Below are 17,012 nucleotides of genomic sequence, written 5' to 3' on the forward strand. Positions count from 1 at the left end.
GTCAGTCAATGTGTGGAGGAGGCTTGCTAGGCTGTATCTGTTTTGGGGAGAAACAGGGGATCTTTCACTGTCTGTACTAATCAGATTGTTTTTGTGCTCTAAACAGATTCTGATCTAAGCACTGATTCATGTTCCTGTTACATGAGGAATAATATACCTCCCAATGGTGCCTTGTAGGTCAGGAGTGGGCAAACATTTTGGCCCGAGGGCCACATCGGGGTTGTGAAACTGTATGGAGGGCCGGATAGGGAAGGCTGTGCCTCCCCGAACAGCCTGGCCCCTGCACTCTATCCGCCCCCTCCCACTTCCTGCCCTCTGACTGCCCCCCTCAGAATCCCTGACCCATCCAAACCCCCCTGCTCCTTGTCCCCTGACTGCCCCCCGGGACTCCCACTCCTATCAAACTGCCCCCTGCTCCCCATCCCCTGACCACCCCCCACCCCCGAAACTCCGCCCCATCCAACCACTCCCTGTCCCCTGACTGCCCCCCAGGACCTCCTGCCCCTTATCCAACTGCTCCCTGTCCCCTTACCATGCCGCTCAGAGCGGCAGGACTGGCTTATTGGAAAGCCTGGGAGGTGGGCGGGCGCAAGCTGCACTGCCCATGCGGCGGTGTCACTGCAGGGAAGGGGGGACAGCGGGGGAGGGGCTGGGGGCTAGTCTCCCCAGCTGGGAGCTCAAGGGCTGGGCAGGATGGTCCCATGGGCCGGGTGTGGCCTGCGGGCCATAGATTGCCCACCTCTGTTGTAGGTCCTCTGATGCTAACAAGGCGGCACTTTAAAGAATGCTGCCATATTCTATTGCAACACACAGGTTGGTACAAAAGGGGCTCAAAATGTTGAATGAACCAATCATCTAGGGTTGCCGCCTCTGACATACATAAAACAGGACATTTCTGGGATGATCCCGACCCCATAAAACTGGACAGCTGGCAATGCATACTGAGCACCCTTACTGATTTCCTGGGAAAACCAGAACAGAATGCAGCCCTACACTCATCCTGTAGAAATCTTCTGACAGGGAATTCCTGAGGCTTTGCAGACCTACACAGAAGCCTCATCTGTTTAGGGATCCTGGAACCAGAATCACTTCAGCACTTTTCCCTCTGGGAAGACCATGAACTTTCTGAAGTCACTATCAAGTGTTTTCTAAGCCCAGCAGCAGAATCTCTTATTACTTTATTTACTTCAAAATATGTATGAAGTACCCATTGCCAGTGTATCCCTTTAAAAAAAAAAGGCGGGGGAGGGGGGACTAAATATTCAAAAGTAATTAGTGATTTTTGGGTGTCTGACCTGAGACTATTTAGAGGAGCCTGATTTTTAGAAACAGCTGTGCACCCACCCTCTGAAAATCAAGGCCTTGTAATGTGTCTCAAGTTGGGCACCCAAAATCACCTGTCACTTCTGAAAATTCAGAGTGTGTGTGTATGCACACACTCACTATAGCATTCTACAACCATTACCACAGAGTCCTCTGGTATCACTACTGTATGCTGCAGTGCTTTGGATGATTACAGTAATGGACTGTAGTATTTTTTTTAAAAGGATATGGGTCCCAATAATAACTCTTCAAAGTGCCATACTGACATTAATTAATCTTCTCTATACACCACTGAGGTCGCATTACCTTGTAAAGTTGAACTCCAGGTGCCTGTAAAAAAATGGCACCCAGCAGCTAAACATGAACTAAGTTATTGCATCTGTGCTCTACGTCTCAAGGACATAACGTTCTCATGTGGGCGAAAACTCTTTTTAGGGGAGTTAAACGCAGGGTACTGAGGAGGATGCTTAGAATGCAAGTGAGCTGTGCGGTCCTTCAATCCTGGGTGTGTAGGCTCTACAGAGTGCACAACCCAGGGCCCCGGAGATGGAGAGAATAAAAATTATACAAAACTGTGCTTCTGCATTGCTTCTCATCCAGAACATAAGAACGTAACATAAGAACGGCCATATTGGGTCAGACCAAAAGTCCATCAAGCCCAGTATCCTGTCCTCTGACAGTGGCCAATGGCAGGTGCCCCAAAGGGAATGAACAGAACAGGTAATCATCAAGTGATCCATGCCCTGTCACCCAATCCCAGCTTCTGGCAAACAGTGGCTAGGAACACCATTCCTGCCCATCCTGGCTAATAGCCATTGATGGACCTATCTTCTATGAATCTATCTAGCTCCCTTTTGGACCCCGTTATAGTACTGGCCTTCATAACACCCTCTGGCAAGGAGTTCCAGAGGTTGACAGTGCGTTGCGTGAAAAAATACTTTCTTGTGTTTGTTTTAAACCTGCTACCTATTCATTTCATTTGGTGGCCCCATGTTCTTGTATTATGAGAAGGAGTAAATAACACTTCCTTATTTACTTTCTCTATTCCACTCATGATTTTATAGACCTCTATCATATCCCCCCTTAGTCGTCTCTTTTCCAAGCTGAAAAGTCCCTGTCTTATTAATCTCTCCTCATATGGAAACCGTTCTATACCCCAATCATTTTTGTTGCCCTTTCTGAATCTTTTCCAATTCCAATAAAGGTTGTCAGTCTCAGCAGAGGGGCCAAGGACTGAATGCCCTGGGGATTTCTTTCCCCTAGAGTTGGTGCCTGCAGGTCAGGGGTAAGGCAGTGTTGGGGCAGTGTGGGGAAAGCTTGCACTGCTTTGGCCTGTGCTGTAGCTGACCTAGAGAAGGAGAATCTTGGGCTTGTGGGGCTTTCAACCTGGCTCTAAAGCTCTGATTCAACTCCCACTGAAGCGAATGAGTTTCCATTGGTTTCCTTGGGAGATGGGTCAAGCCCTGTGTGTGTGTGTGTTTGTATATATAAAGAACTGGGGTGGAAGACAAAGTTGTGTCTTTAAAATATGGAATGCTCTCAGCAGATGTTGTGCATGCACAGATTTCCTGTTTATGAGACTCTTGGCTCTGTTTGGTATATTTCCAGCTTGGAATAAAATCCCATACACTGGAGAGTCCTGGACTTCACCAGAACAGTCCCCGGAAGACACTGATTGCCTTGGTCACATCTGGACTCTTGCTGGCATTTCTGAGTTTGGCTGGATACTTCCTTATGAAACGACGGAGTTGGAGCCCCAGGGGAGAGAGGCTGGTTAGTGCTTATAGCTGGCAAAACAAGAAGTAGAGAGAAACCAAAATACAGGAGGAATGCGGAGGAGGGAATGCAACAGAGTCACAAGCTCTCTAAGGGAGTGACCCACTGCCAAAGACCTCTAAGCGCCACTACCAGTCTCTGTTTGGGGGGCGAGAGAGGCTCAGCTTATGTTCTGTACAAGTTGCCTATAGCTTATGAATGTATGAATAGGTGTGACAAGACGGCTTGTTGCTCTGAGTGCCACTACAGGCAGGCCGACAGGGAAACAGAAAACGTGGTGAGCCTGTGACTGAACCAGCCTGAGTGTGGTGAATGGGGAGATGGAGATAAGAGAGGCATAAACAGCTGTGCTAGACCCCAAAGCATGAAGAGTGAAAGGAAATCTCTCTTCCTCTCTAATATTAAATATTCTCTGACCGTTCATTTGGGGATCACTATCCTTTGCTCCCTGTCACTTCTAGGTCTAACACTTTCTTTTGCCTGGCAGTAAGAACTCACCTGGGAAGACTCCTCCAGAGACTCTGAAAGCATGTGAATTTGCCACTGAAAATGAAATTCTTTTCTGCAATCATTACATTTAATAATCAAAGTATACATCTAACTTGTATCTATGCTGTAATAAAGGTTGTTTCCCCCGCTTAACCAATGGGGATAATAAAGAACATCAAGAAAGAAAGAAAATATTTTCCTATATATATTTTTCCTCTTACAGATTTTGCTGAGTTCCGGGGGTTCCTTCTTTATCACTGATTTATGGAGACTTGAATATTTCTATGAAGTGCAGTCAGAGCATGTTCATCTAGTTGCACATGTGCAGTTATACAGTGGGAGGCTAATAAAGTTCAGTATTCTGGGACGGATCCTCCCAAATGCATGAATGCAAATGACAGTGCATGTGTAGTAGATGATATGATCAGGGGCTTGGTAACAGGATACAGAGCTTGTCACCTCTAGGGCACTGGATCTAACCTCCTGGCCCACCTTGGCAGTGACTGAAAGTCACTGGTATCTAATGGCGATTTGATGTTCCCTATGTTAAATAAGCCTGGGGGTCTTAATCCAGTTTCCAGTGGACAGGTGTCTCCATCACAAACACCACCATCACCACAGTTGATGGTTCAGCAAAGAAGCCAAAAAGTAAATTGGGCCATAGATCCGGAACTCCACTTTTGTGTAAGAGATGTCCATTCCAGGGCAGGACTGAGGCATATTGGGAGGGGACTCTGTGTTTGTCCTCCTGCTGCCTATGCTGTACATGGCTTTGTGGACAAATAGAGGGCCTCAGACTCTGTCAGCCTGCATCTCCTTCCTGATACACTCTATTGGCAAGTGTACTTCACATACAGCCTCATGTCCCTAGCTCTTGCTGGCCTTACTGTCAGATCTGCTGCATTTAGGGCCTTCAGAGCTGTCACAGCAGAACAAGAGCAGTGGTCCATCTAGTCTGGTCTACAACACTGTCTCGTAACCTTCTGCTTCAGAGGCAGGTGAAACCTGCCCCTGCTTCTTAATGCACTTGACAGTTGGATGGTAATAATATGTGTGTGTGTAGACCACCACAGGGAACCAAATTTAAGTTGTAAGAATGTGTGGCTTAAGCCCCTGCTATCTCATTACTGAAAGCTGCTTATCTGAGTTGCAGGCTGAAGATAAGAAAGGGTATAAACCAAATGTTTCCTGCCTGACCCATGTGGAAAAGAGAGCTGGAGAAACCAGGGCTGGGTGTGCAAACTCCCAAGGAAGGCAGAGCCTGGGCCTGTTTATCTGAACAGCACAAAAACCAGCGTGTTCTGCTTTTTAGGTCATTGAGAAGAAATAACTCCCTGACTGGGCCTAACCCTTAGTACTGCAATGCCACAGTTAAGGCCTGTATCCTACCTCCTTCCTGTTGACAGAAGCTGGTATCCATGCCTGCTGCTATTATGCGCCATGAAGGTGTTCACAGCCTTGCAGCTCCTGCTTGGCATCTAAGCTGGTTGCTGTTCATCCTTTCCTTTTGCTAACTCTGCATTTGTTATCTATGTACCCATTTAGGATGAAGACCTCTATTACACTGAAAACGGTAGCCAGGGAAACACAGTGGTCACCGTGGCCTCCCAAGAGCAGTCCGAGCCTCAGGAGAAGCCAAATCACAACAGAGGGGCTCAGAAGAATGGGACTGGACAGGCATCCTCAAAAAATGGACATTCAGCCAGGCAGCACATTGTTGCTGACACTGAATTGTGAAACGTGCCAGGGTGACTGCCTTATTATCATGATTTGAAGCGGGGGTGGGGGGGTGGGGGAGAAGAGATAGGAGCGGGGGATAAGGGAGAGATTATCCCTTGGATGGCTGGGAAAATGTAACCCTTTTTTATCTGAAGAACTCCAAAGTCCCACTCTAAAGTACACTAAACCCCAGAGCTAATGTAGCACTGTGCTGTACGGTGTTGAACTACCCTAGCAAGGTGCTTCTAGGGGCTAATACAGGACTAAGGTTGTGGGCTAGGGTTCTTTGCTCTTCCTTTAGCAGAAGAGAATGGGATGTGATCAGCAGTCAAACCACCCAAGCAAAGGGTGGGGAAGATATTTGGAAATTCAGAGCTATGTCAGCTTTGTAAGAAATTGACTTGATTCTGATTTTACTTGGAAGGGAAGGGAAGGGAGCGAGGAGAGGGCTTAATCCTTCATGAGCCAATGGAGCATTTTACTGTCTCTTGTTAAAGACGCATGCTATTAACCTAGCTTCCAGACCTCCGAGTGGAGAATCAGGGGCTGTCTGCATAAGAGACACTTCCAAAAAGTGGGGAAATGGCCTCCCCTTACTATCCTCTGAACTACAAAAGTGAATGCCCCAAAACTGCAAGTCCCACCCATTTACCACCCCTCTGGTTCTGTGCTCTCATTGTTATATGTTAAAAAAAAAAAAAAAAAAAAGTGTCATATAGCAACTGAATTGCTTCTAATGAGATATGGGCTCAAGCCAGAAAAACTTGGATCCAGATTACAAACAACTCCAAATTCCAGCAGGGGCTTGGGCCCATTACAATATATGGATCTGGGTTCTGATTACCATCACCTCCGAAGTTGTAATGTCTTTTGCTGTGATGGTTTGGTTTAGCCTCATCTTTGTATTTAAGTGCAGCCTTTTCCTCTCTCAGCAACATGAGTAAGTGAATGCCCCTTCTTGTGCTTTTTATAACCTCTCAGTGTTTAATGCTCTTGTGGAACTTGTATGTAAAGCTTTCCAGGTGGAGTTTGGTGCTGAGATGTGAATAGACTTGGAGTTGAATTACTATTCCCTCCTCCCACAGCATACGTGTAGTTGTTTTGCAGTGAACCCTCTGGTGTCTGGCTCCCATAGACTGGAGGCATTAGTTGAAGGTGAAGGGAGTGATCAATCCGTGTGTGGGTGTACAAGAGCATATGACACTGCTCTAGACAACCCACCCCACTCCAAGTGCTTGCAACAGTACTGTCAAGCTATGTGGAAGGAGCTGGCATTGTTACCCAACATGAGGCCTTGGAAATATGTAGATATCAAAGACTTCCTAAAAGAATCCAAAAAATTGTCATACAGGAAAGAAACCTCAGTCCTGCTTTTGATGTTTGGCCTTCCCTAGTAATAGGGGGTTGTACTAAAACAAACAAACAAACAAAACATACGGGGGAAAGATTTTCACTTTCAAGAACAAAGAAAAGGCCTCTCAGCAACCATGAAGTTTTAAGGCCAGGAGCAATCTCCACCTTCTCATGAGCTTGAGATTGTTCTCTTGGAAAAAGTGGTTTAAGCCAAGCCCATTCTGTGTGGGTCAGGAGTCACATATCATTCAGTAAAGAGTGAAGTCTAACAGACCTACTTATGTCCGGATTCACTTTGTAGGATGGAGCCAGTCCCCGTGAATATTTGCTGCCTGTAGCCTTTGTGGCTCCTAGTCTCCTGACTGAGCAAGCCACAGTTTGGCTAGCTGCACGTGGAGGCCTCTATAAGCATGTCACCTGGAGCCTCTATCAGTGGGACCAGTATTATTATAGCAGCTACAGCCCTGCCCTGGGCATAGCCTTGCGGGATGGGGGAGCATGTACGTGTAAAGGGAAAAGAAATTTAATTGAAGAAAGGGGACTGGCTGGCTCAGTGGCTTTCACCTCTATGTCACGGATTCCAATGAAGCCCAGGTTGGTGGTTGACCAGAGACATTGCTATATGATCCATGTATTGGTGGCCCATATACAATGAGTAGGGGACTCATAGTACAGTGAGTAGAGGACACACCATCACCATTGGCATTAACAGACTCCATTCTTGGCAGCTTCAGCACTGGGGCTGAAGACTAATAGGCCTGGAAAACTGACATATCCTCTCGCTACTAAATGTTACTGCTATTCCTTGTCAATACTGAGACACACAGGTGTCTCGGATGTGGCGAAGGGCTGCTTTGTGCCTGACTCATAGTATGCTTAGCAAGAAGGATTTAAATTTAAATTTCAAGTTCTGTCAATCAGGCCCTTTTCACCAGCACTGAAGTCATGTAAAAATACAAAAACTATTGATTTTAAATTTTGTTATCTTTTTTTACAAACAGATCTGTAAATACTGTCCGTAAAAAGAGCTGAGAATTGAACCCAGCTTTTCTGTTGTATTCTTGAAACAATGGACTGTTTATTCCATTGGCAACTGTGTCTGGCTCAGTTAACTGCCTGGACGAAGAAAGGAATGTACTGCCCTCTGAGAAGTTGCTTTCCCGTAGAAATAGCATAAGTAAAAGATGTTTCTTATTCTTTGCTTGCTTGCACACTCTCTCTCTTTCAGCAAATGGGTTCAGAGCAAGTGAAAAACATGTATCAGATGTTCAAAAAATCCTTTCCCTGAATTAAACTCTCACACCCTCTTAATGGTTGATTATCTGCTGTCCACAATGCACATATTATTCCTTGATAAATGTCTTAGGCCTGGATGCTGCAAGCTGATCCACCGGGGCACCCCTTTGACTTGCAGGGCTGAGGCTTTAGATCGGAGTCAGATTTAACTGCACCTCTCTGTGTTTTGCTAAGGATTAATTTCAAGCTGCATAAAGGTGGCCTTTTCCATTAATATTATTTGAAATATGGCACTGCCCAGAGGCTCCAGCTGAGATTACGGCCCCATCACGTTGGGCACTATACAATAATTGGAAACAATACTGGCCTCAGAGAGTTTACATTCTAAATAGGCAAGACAGATAAAAGGTTGGAAGGGAAACTGAGGTACAGAGCAATGCAATCAATGATTTGTCCAAGAGTCACCCAGCAGGTCAGTGATAGAGCCAGGATAAAATCCATGGCTCCTGATTCCTTGGTCCCCAAGACCAAGCTGTCCTGATCTGCATGTGAAACATGTGTAGATCATCATGTTTCATTATCCAAATGTACACTTTATCCCAGAGAGCAGGGGTCTCCTATGTGCATTTTTCAGTTACAAAGAATATGGATGTATTTGTGCTGAGAAATCATCATGTCTGTGAGAGAAATGCAAAGCTAGAGAAAATCTTTTGTAACACCAGGCCTAAGTTCACACATGGGTGAGTCAGCAATCTTTGCTGCTTATCCTGCTTGGGGAATAAAGAACATAGCTTCCAGCCAATCCTGTAACCCTTAAGTATCTGCTGACCTGTATAAAATTATGCATGTCCCATTGTCTTCAGCTGCATTAAGTAATTCCCATGTTTCAGTTTTGAAGGATTGGGGCCCTAAATGGGTAAGGAGACATTAGTTTTTTAAAGCTTTCCCGTGCAGAAAAACCAGCTCGTGGGCTCATGGAAAACCTATTTGATGAGCTGCAATGGTGCTTTTTGAGGTATTTGGGTACAGAGGCCTGCCCCAGCACTGGCGGACAAGGAGTTAATCTCTGCTAGGCTGTGCTGCTGACCAGAAACAGGTGGAATTGGTTGTGATAATGAGGTGAAGCTGCTGTCTGAGGAACTCAGTGCAGGGCTCCTAGCCTGAATGAGCCTTTTGGTTTAAAACATTCTTCAACTCTGTTTATTTCTGGACCGCTTCACCCAAAGGATCCTGATAACAAAATGTACGGTGCGCAGGCTCTCCTGGTAGAGGGCTCTAGCAGCTCACACAGGGTGTAGGCTGCAAAGTGTTCGTTTCTCCCCCTCTGCTCTTTGCACAGCAATAAGCCCAGCCCAACAGCTTCTAAAACTCTCCATGTTGTGTCTGTACCAGAAGCGTTGCTAGGACTGGTTCCACTTTACCCAGCTTTGACCAGCAGTGAAGATGGCTCCTCTGTGCCCATGTATGGCTGGAGCAAGACAGTAACTCTGAGAAAAGAAGAACTGCTGGTGAGTCCCAACCCAGTGACTTGCCCCACAGCTGAAATTCTCTCTCACTCTCTCTCTGCTGCATGTGGGGCATTGTACAGAGGAAGGACAGGAGTGACAGAGTGTCTGCTCACAAAAGGCTGAATTTCAAAGGAAAGGTAAGAACAGGCTGTACCCCAGCCCACAGTGTTATGCCAGTGGGGCTACCATGGCTGTTGCTGAACTAACAGGGTAGGAACAAATCACAGGTGCTCTTGCGCAATATCACCACACAGCATAAGCATGCCTAGAGTGTGAGCTTCACTTTTGGAATCTCCCCAAAGGGTGTGGAGCAAATAGTACTGTGTATCCCTGCATAGATAAGACATTGTGGCAACTCTCTCTGCCAGGCCCTAGAAGCTTTTCCTTCATAGAGCCTAGTTCTTTGGTTTCATGGAGGATGGGTGGTTAGAGCAAAGGAACGGGCAGTCCGGACTCTGGGGTTTTATTTGTGGTTGTGCCTCTAACTTGTTGTACACGGTAGGCTTTGGTTAACCTTTCCCTTCCTGTGTGCTCATCTCTGATGTGGATGCTATAATATCCGGAGCAGAGGGGTGCCTGGAGAGTCTGGCATATGCTTTGACTGAAAGGTGCTACAGAAATGTGTAGCATATTACTATCTAAACCATCTGCATGGACTCGTGAAAGCTCGAGATTCGAAAGGCCTATAGGGCCACCCAATCCATCTTCCTGCCAGTGAGGTGTTGTTCCCTACTGCACATTTCACAGTGCCCTGTCTAGTTTTAAAATGGGCAACCTTTCATATTTTGTAGTGTCAAATTCACCCCTGGTTGTTGCCAAGTAGTCTCTTGTCTAACAAATCTGATTTTGATCCTGGTTGCCGGACAGTGCTAATGCTGCTAATTTCTGTTAATTAGATATGTTAAGTAACTTTATTTCCCCCTCCTTTCCCCATCCACCAGTTTCTTTTTTGATCAACTGGTAAAAACACAGGTTTCCCTTGAGAAATGTTTACCTAGCTCTGTGCCTTGGTCTCTGGGGCCAGAATAAATGGTTCAATGTTGAACTGAGGCATTAGCAATGTTATCTAAATAGATTATGGCTTTGACTCAGACCAACAAAAGCAAAGCATTTCAGAGTTAAGACATCTCTCCGTGAGTTGCTTACTGGTGCCTCGCTGTCTGCAGGAGCCTGGGAAAAATGATCACCTGTACCCTCTCAGCCTGCTGCATTGTTCAGGCTCAGCCAGGGGAGCTCAGAGCATAGACTATGTTTTAAATATGGAAGGTGAAAATACAACTCTTGTTCCTTTTTACATGTTGGTGAGACAGGAAAAGTTCCAAGGTAAATGTTACGGGGATTTGTTGTGGGAATGCCAGTGGATCCTCAACTCTAAAGATGGTGCTGCAGCCTCTCAGTGGAGAACAGGAAAGGTCTGTAGCGGCAGTGCTGCTTAGTGGATAGAGTGCGCACAAGGCTGGATTGGACCTAGACTATCTGGGTTCTGTTTCCAGCTTGGTGCAGGCCTGCTGGATGACCTTATGCAAGTCACTTCCCCTGTCTGTTCCTCAGTTTCCCCCTCAGTAAAATGGGGATAATGATATTGACGTCCTTGAGATCTGCTGGAAAAAACCACAAAATAAGAGGGAGGTTATTCTATTTAGTATTACAGTGACTCCAAAATCTTCATTGCCCAAAGCTTTGCATTTGCGTGAGGGCAGTGCTGTCCTGTGGTCAGAACATGGGAAGAGCAACCCAGACTTCCGAGTGGCTATCTCTAGTGCTGCTGCTGCCTTGCACAGTGACCTTGGACAAGTAACTTTTTCTGCAGCTAACCTGGGTGTTAGAAGATCAGGTAAACCCTGATCTTTAGACCCTTTGTGTTAGAGTGGGAGCTGTGCACATACAAGGGACTCAATAGGAGTTATTTAAGCCATTTATAGTGATCTTTTTTCTTCAGTTTAACCCCCTAATCGGTCTCTTGCTATGTGTAAGTACGCTGCTTAGCAGAATGGGCCTCTGATCTTGGGGCCTCTAGCTGTTACCCTCATTCTAACAATGAATGCTGCCAGTAGTAACTCCCTTTTAGCTCCTCTGCAGTTCTTGGTTCTCTGATCTCCTGCAGTAATGAATCCTGCAGATAAAATATATGCAGGAAACTGAATTGCTTTCCCAGATTTGGGCTCTATCTTCCACAGGACACAAGGAAATCTCTCTTATAGACACTCTAGATATAATATGTTATAGAGCAGCTGATTTTTTGAATGAGCTTGTGCCACATGCCCCGATGTATCTGAGATCTAATCGATACGGGGTGCGTTTCTCAGATACCAGGACACCACCTGCAGCCAAGCTGAGACGACAAAACCACAGAGTAAATTGCACTGGCAAAATAAAAGCCTTCCTCAAAGTAGCCAAGACCAAAGGAACTGCAGATCACAGGGGAAGTGGGGGTGCAAACCTGCAGCGAGGTCCAGGCCAGAAAAGGCTGTACTTGGAGTTTCTGGACGTTTTTTCTGTGCGTGTAAACATAGGCAGGTCCCATTCAAGCCAAACAAAGGCTCTGTTATTCCTTCCTTATCTAATGACGTAGGTTCCTTCCTTGCAGATCCCTTCTCAAGCTCTTATTTTTGAGAACACTGTTGCCAATAACAGTTTAACCACCCACAGCCTCTAGCAATCCGTTGCTGACTGAAAGTCAGGGTTGCCAGGCGTCCAGTTTTTGACCAGAATGCTCAGCCAAAAAGGGACCCTGACGGCTACGGTCAGCAGTGCTGACTGGGCCTCTAAAAGTCCGGACGGCGGCGCAGTGGGACTAAGGCGGCCTCCTTGCCTGCCCTGTCTCCATGCAGCTCCAGAAGCAGCCGGCATGTCCCCCTCTGGCTCCTAGGCGCAGGAGCGGCCAGCGAGACTCTATGCGATGCCCCCGAGGGCTGGCTCTGCAGCTCCCATTGGCCAAGAACTGCGGCCAATGGGAGCTGCGGGGGTGGTGCCTGCAGCCGGGGCCCTACACAGACATGCCAGCCACTTCCGCGAGCCGCCTGAGATAAGTGCTGCCTGACTGGAGCTCTCATCCCCTCTTGTGCCCGAACCCCCTCCCACACCCTGAACCCTAATTTCTGGCCCCACCCTGGAGCCTGCACCCCAGCTGGCGACCTCACCCCCTCCTGCACCCCAAACCCCTCATCCCTACCCACACCCTAACACCCTGCCCCAGCCTGGAGCCCCCTCCTGCACCCTAGCTCCCTCATTTCTGGCCCCACCCCAGAGCCTGCACCCCTAGCTGGAGCCATCACACCCTCCCGCACCCCAACCCCCTGCCCCTGCCCAGTGAAAGTGAGCAAGGTGGGGGAGAGTGAGCCACCGAGGGAGCGGGGATGGAGTGAGCAGGGTGCAGCCTTGGAGAAGGGGCAGGGCACGGGTGTTCGGTTCTGTGCTGGTGAGGGTGTGTATCATGGACACCACCCCATAGTTCCTTTAATACTAAAATCATCTCCTTCCGCTGTTTAAAATACCAGAGCTAGGTTCTTTCCCGTAATCGAAGGGGCAGCAACATGGTATGACATTTGTAAATGCGCATGCTAAGGCAAGGTGAACTGAATGGCATGCTGCAGTGCTGTTTGTTTTACACACACACACACACACACGCCTACAGTGTCAAATAATTTATGGGACTCCTTGCCTTCCCCTTAGGCAGCAGGGTGTTGGCTGCATTTCGAGGCAGGACATCGGGTTAGATGGAACAAGGGTGTGATCCAGTATTTGCAACGCTTTTAAGTAGTAGCAGCATGTCCAGTAATACTTGGCTGTTATGCGTTGCTTAACAACTGAATAATAGCAATACCTAGCCCCTGTATGGTGCTTTTCATCAGCAGATCTCAGAGCATTGTAGAAAGGGGATCGGTATCATTAGTCTCATTTTACAGATGGGGAAACTTAAATGCACTTTAGCAAATCCCCACCCATGGTTGTTAGCTGGTGGTGGACATGGATGGGACCACCCACTCCAAAGCATAAGCCTCAATTACTTGAGCCAAAGGAATAATGTCCCTTAGCTGGCAGCAGTAATGTGCCCTTATCTGTTGTGTTAATTGTGGTATTGCGATTTTGGGGTGATTTTTCACTTGTCTGAGGTAAACATGATGCAAGGCACCAGCTCAGGAATTTTCCCTTATTCAAAATGGCCGCCCTCAGCCATTACTGGCAGCAGGGCTGAAGCCAGCAACATGGCTGCCATTTCCCTCTCTGTCTCTTGCAGAGGCAGGCAGGCTGCCCTTAATAAAGATGGCTAGTGTCAAGTGCTTGAAAGCCACGTCCCCAGGCAACATGGCTGCCAGCCACTGTATGGTTCTTGGGACTGGACAGGACTCAGGGACTGTGAGGAGCAGCAGAGACCCTGTGAAAGGTGGCTGGGGAGAATGAGGGGGAGTAGGCACTGGGGCTGTGGGAGGTAGGAGGGAGGCTGAAGGGGCAGGTTGGGGGATGTGGGAGGCTGAAAGGGGCAGGGGGATATGGGGGCAGGTGGGAGTGTGTAGGGGATTTGAGGGCTTGGGGGAGGCTGAGGAGAGGTGTAGAGGGTGTTGGGGGCAGGCTGGTGGGGGTGTGTGTGTGCAGCAGGATGTGGGGGTAAGAAGGAGGCGATAGAATGGGAGCTCCCCCAGCCTGGGGTGGGTGGTGGATAAGGGAGATGGTGCTGTCCTGTCTGGGGAAGGTGAGGGAGTCATGAGCGTAATGGGAAATGGATGGCATTTCCCTTGTCTGTGGGGTGAGGAGAAGGCAAGTGCCGTCTCCTTCTGAGTGGTTGGGGAGAGGCGTGCATTTTGCGTGTGCATTAAAGGGTGACATTTCAACCTGAAATTTTCCTACGCACATACTGCCGGAAGAGGAGAGTGGAGTTAAAAGTCAAAAGACAGACCAAACAATAAGGCTTGATGGTGATTTTAAAATCTCATGGGTTGTGGGGCCAATCTCATGATTTTGGGGCTCTAAGTCATGGTTTTGATCTCGAAGATTGCTGTACTGTAGTCTTGCATGCAGCCTGTCACAGTGTCCTGGGTCTCTGTCATCTCAGCATTATCCTTTCTGTGGACCAACCATTGCAGTGGGACATAAAACACATAATAAGTATATCACGTAAATATTAACTGGGATGGAGCAAGGAGAATTTAGTTAAGCAAACATTACTACTTCCACTTTAACTGAGACAGTGTTTAAATTATTTGCTTGTTGTTGCAAAGGGCATTGTTGGCAGACCTGGGGTTAGAAGTCTTGGTTCCTGGCACTCCCTTTTATCCTTATGAGCTGGCCGCAGTCTTGGCTGACACACCAGGGAGTGAATTAGAGTTCTCCAGAGCGAACAGCATGAACTGCTACAGCTTGAGCTAAAGAGCCAACATGCTGTAGCTGGCACTGTAACAGATTCATGTCCTCTCCTCTGTGGATCTGCCATAAAGGGGAACTTGTAACACACACACTCCCTAGTGGGTTAAACTTAAACTATGTTTCCTTTTAAATAGGCCTGATCTCAACTGTTGGAGCCCATGGTGTCTTTCCATTGGCTTTAATGGGCTTTAGCTTGGGCTCTACCATTCTTTTGTCAATTAAGGGTAGTGGAGGTTATATGCAACAGGGTTCCCTGACAGGGTGCACGGTAAGAACACTGTGTGCGTGTGAGAGACTGACAAAAGGGTGTCTTGCATTCTCTCCAGCCTGGAACTCATTAATGCAGCCACAAACAACCCTCCCTGGCTGGTGTGTGCAGGGATATGAGATTTCCCTTAAGAAAAAAACAAGCTGATTGTAAATGTTTCCATGCTGCCTGCAATCCTTGTTCTGGCCTTATCTTAAGGCTCCATTCAGTTCTGCCCACCCACAGAGTGAATGGCTGAGATGAGTTGAAGTTTTTACTGCCTTTTGGCAAGAAGAGCTGACACCTAACTTAAAAACAGAGTTTCTCGTTTCTCAGCTCTCTCTGGCTTCTCTGCTTCTCCACTTTCCACTGTTCTTGTGAACTATTGCCCATGGGTCCTAACTTCACCCTTCACCAGTCCCAAGTGGGATGGGATGTGAGGATGGGACCTTTGTTTATGCTCCATCAGATTCTAAGATGAAGGGCACCTTTTTCGGGACATGTGATATTAACTATTGGGTCTTGATCTCGGGCTCAGTTGTGAGAGTGGGATCGGGTCTCTCATTTTGCACCTGGAGATCCACAAGTAATTCCCAGATCTGCCTCTCACAATGGAGCTAATGTCTTGGTCCTGGAAAGCGCCAGACCCTTTGCTTGGCAGCTGAAGGCCACGTGGCAGTGTCCACATGGCTGGTACCCATTGTTTTTCCCTCCGATACCGTTGTGGCATGAGAGCTCATCCTGCAGCAGATGTTCTGGTGGCCTGTCTCAGCTGATCCCTCATAGAATCATAGAATATCAGGGTTGGAAGGGACCCCAGAAGGTCATCTAGTCCAACCCCCTGCTCGAAGCAGGACCAATTCCCAGTTAAATCATTCCAGCCAGGGCTTTGTCAAGCCTGACCTTAAAAACCTCTAAGGAAGGAGATTCTACCACCTCCCTAGGTAACGCATTCCAGTGTTTCACCACCCTCTTAGTGAAAAAGTTTTTCCTAATATCCAATCTAAACCTCCCCCACTGCAACTTGAGACCATTACTCCTCGTTCTGTCATCTGCTACCATTGAGAACAGTCTAGAGCCATCCTCTTTGGAACCCCCTTTCAGGTAGTTGAAAGCAGCTATCAAATCCCCCCTCATTCTTCTCTTCTGCAGGCTAAACAATCCCAGCTCCCTCAGCCTCTCCTCATAAGTCATCATACATCCACTGCTTTCCCTTCATCCACAGAACCAGTAATCTCATCATAAAAGGCGATTAGATTAGTCAGGCATGACCTTCCCTTGGTGAATCCATGCTGGCTGTTCCTGATCACTTTCCTCTCATGCAAGTGCTTCAGGATTGATTCTTTGACTTATGAAACAGTCATAAGCTGTTTCAACCTCAGTCCCTTCTGTGCATGCCCAATTAAAAGCACTTGGGCATTTGGAACACTGGGACCCTTGATGTGAATTTGGGGGAAGATGGTTTCAGATGCAATAATGTAGGGACTCAAGAGAACTGAAGCTCATTTATTGCGTCAGCTACATGCCAGTTAGTCTGCTAGGCAATGAAGGTGCTAAAGTGGGGTGCAGTAATTCCGTGTAGGGGAAAATACCCCAACATGAAGGGGTGTGTTGTGATTGAGGTATGAGGTTGGAAGTCTTCAGTCTGGCCTCAATCAGCTGAGTGTACCTCTCACCATCACATGGTCCAGAGAAGTTTAATAACTTTATAAAATGCACTGTAGCTATAAACTGTTAATCAGCTGCCACGTTCCAGCCCGAAGTGGCTGCATTTCAGTAATGGGTGAAGTGATCAATTGTACAACTTGCAGAGAAAGAGTTACAATGTGCAAATGTGGATGAGAGTTCTGATTCAAAGTTTTTGAGGAATCATATTGGCTCACCTATTAGAGAGAAAAGATCAGGTCAGTTGCTAAACTTCCCTAAGTTTCAGGGTGGAGGGTATCTGTGGATTTGCTCCTGAATCACCTTTAATTAAAAGCAAAGTATTTTTGGACATT

At 47.2% G+C, this 17,012-nt stretch overlaps 1 protein-coding gene and 1 long non-coding RNA gene across 3 annotated transcripts in view; both read left to right on the plus strand.

The window, feature by feature from the left end:
• Positions 1-5,363, plus strand: part of CD34 (CD34 molecule) — a 32,249-nt gene extending 26,886 nt beyond the window's left edge. The window contains exons 7-8 of one of the 2 annotated variants that reach the window (XM_073319713.1): positions 2,932-3,096; positions 5,134-5,363. In XM_073319713.1, the coding sequence (XP_073175814.1) occupies positions 2,932-3,096; positions 5,134-5,325 (357 nt within the window). In that variant the 3' untranslated portion in view covers positions 5,326-5,363. The other variant, XM_073319714.1, reaches the window with a different exon arrangement.
• Positions 5,364-13,662: 8,299 nt separating this feature from the next.
• LOC140901514 (uncharacterized) overlaps positions 13,663-17,012 on the plus strand; it is a 43,215-nt gene continuing 39,865 nt past the window's right edge. Inside the window, exon 1 of the long non-coding RNA XR_012155883.1 lies at positions 13,663-13,788. This is a non-coding gene — a long non-coding RNA (uncharacterized lncRNA). The remainder of the gene's footprint in view (positions 13,789-17,012) is intronic.

Source organism: Lepidochelys kempii, chromosome 21 (genome assembly GCF_965140265.1).
Source record: "Lepidochelys kempii isolate rLepKem1 chromosome 21, rLepKem1.hap2, whole genome shotgun sequence".
Lineage (NCBI taxonomy): Eukaryota > Metazoa > Chordata > Testudines > Cheloniidae > Lepidochelys > Lepidochelys kempii.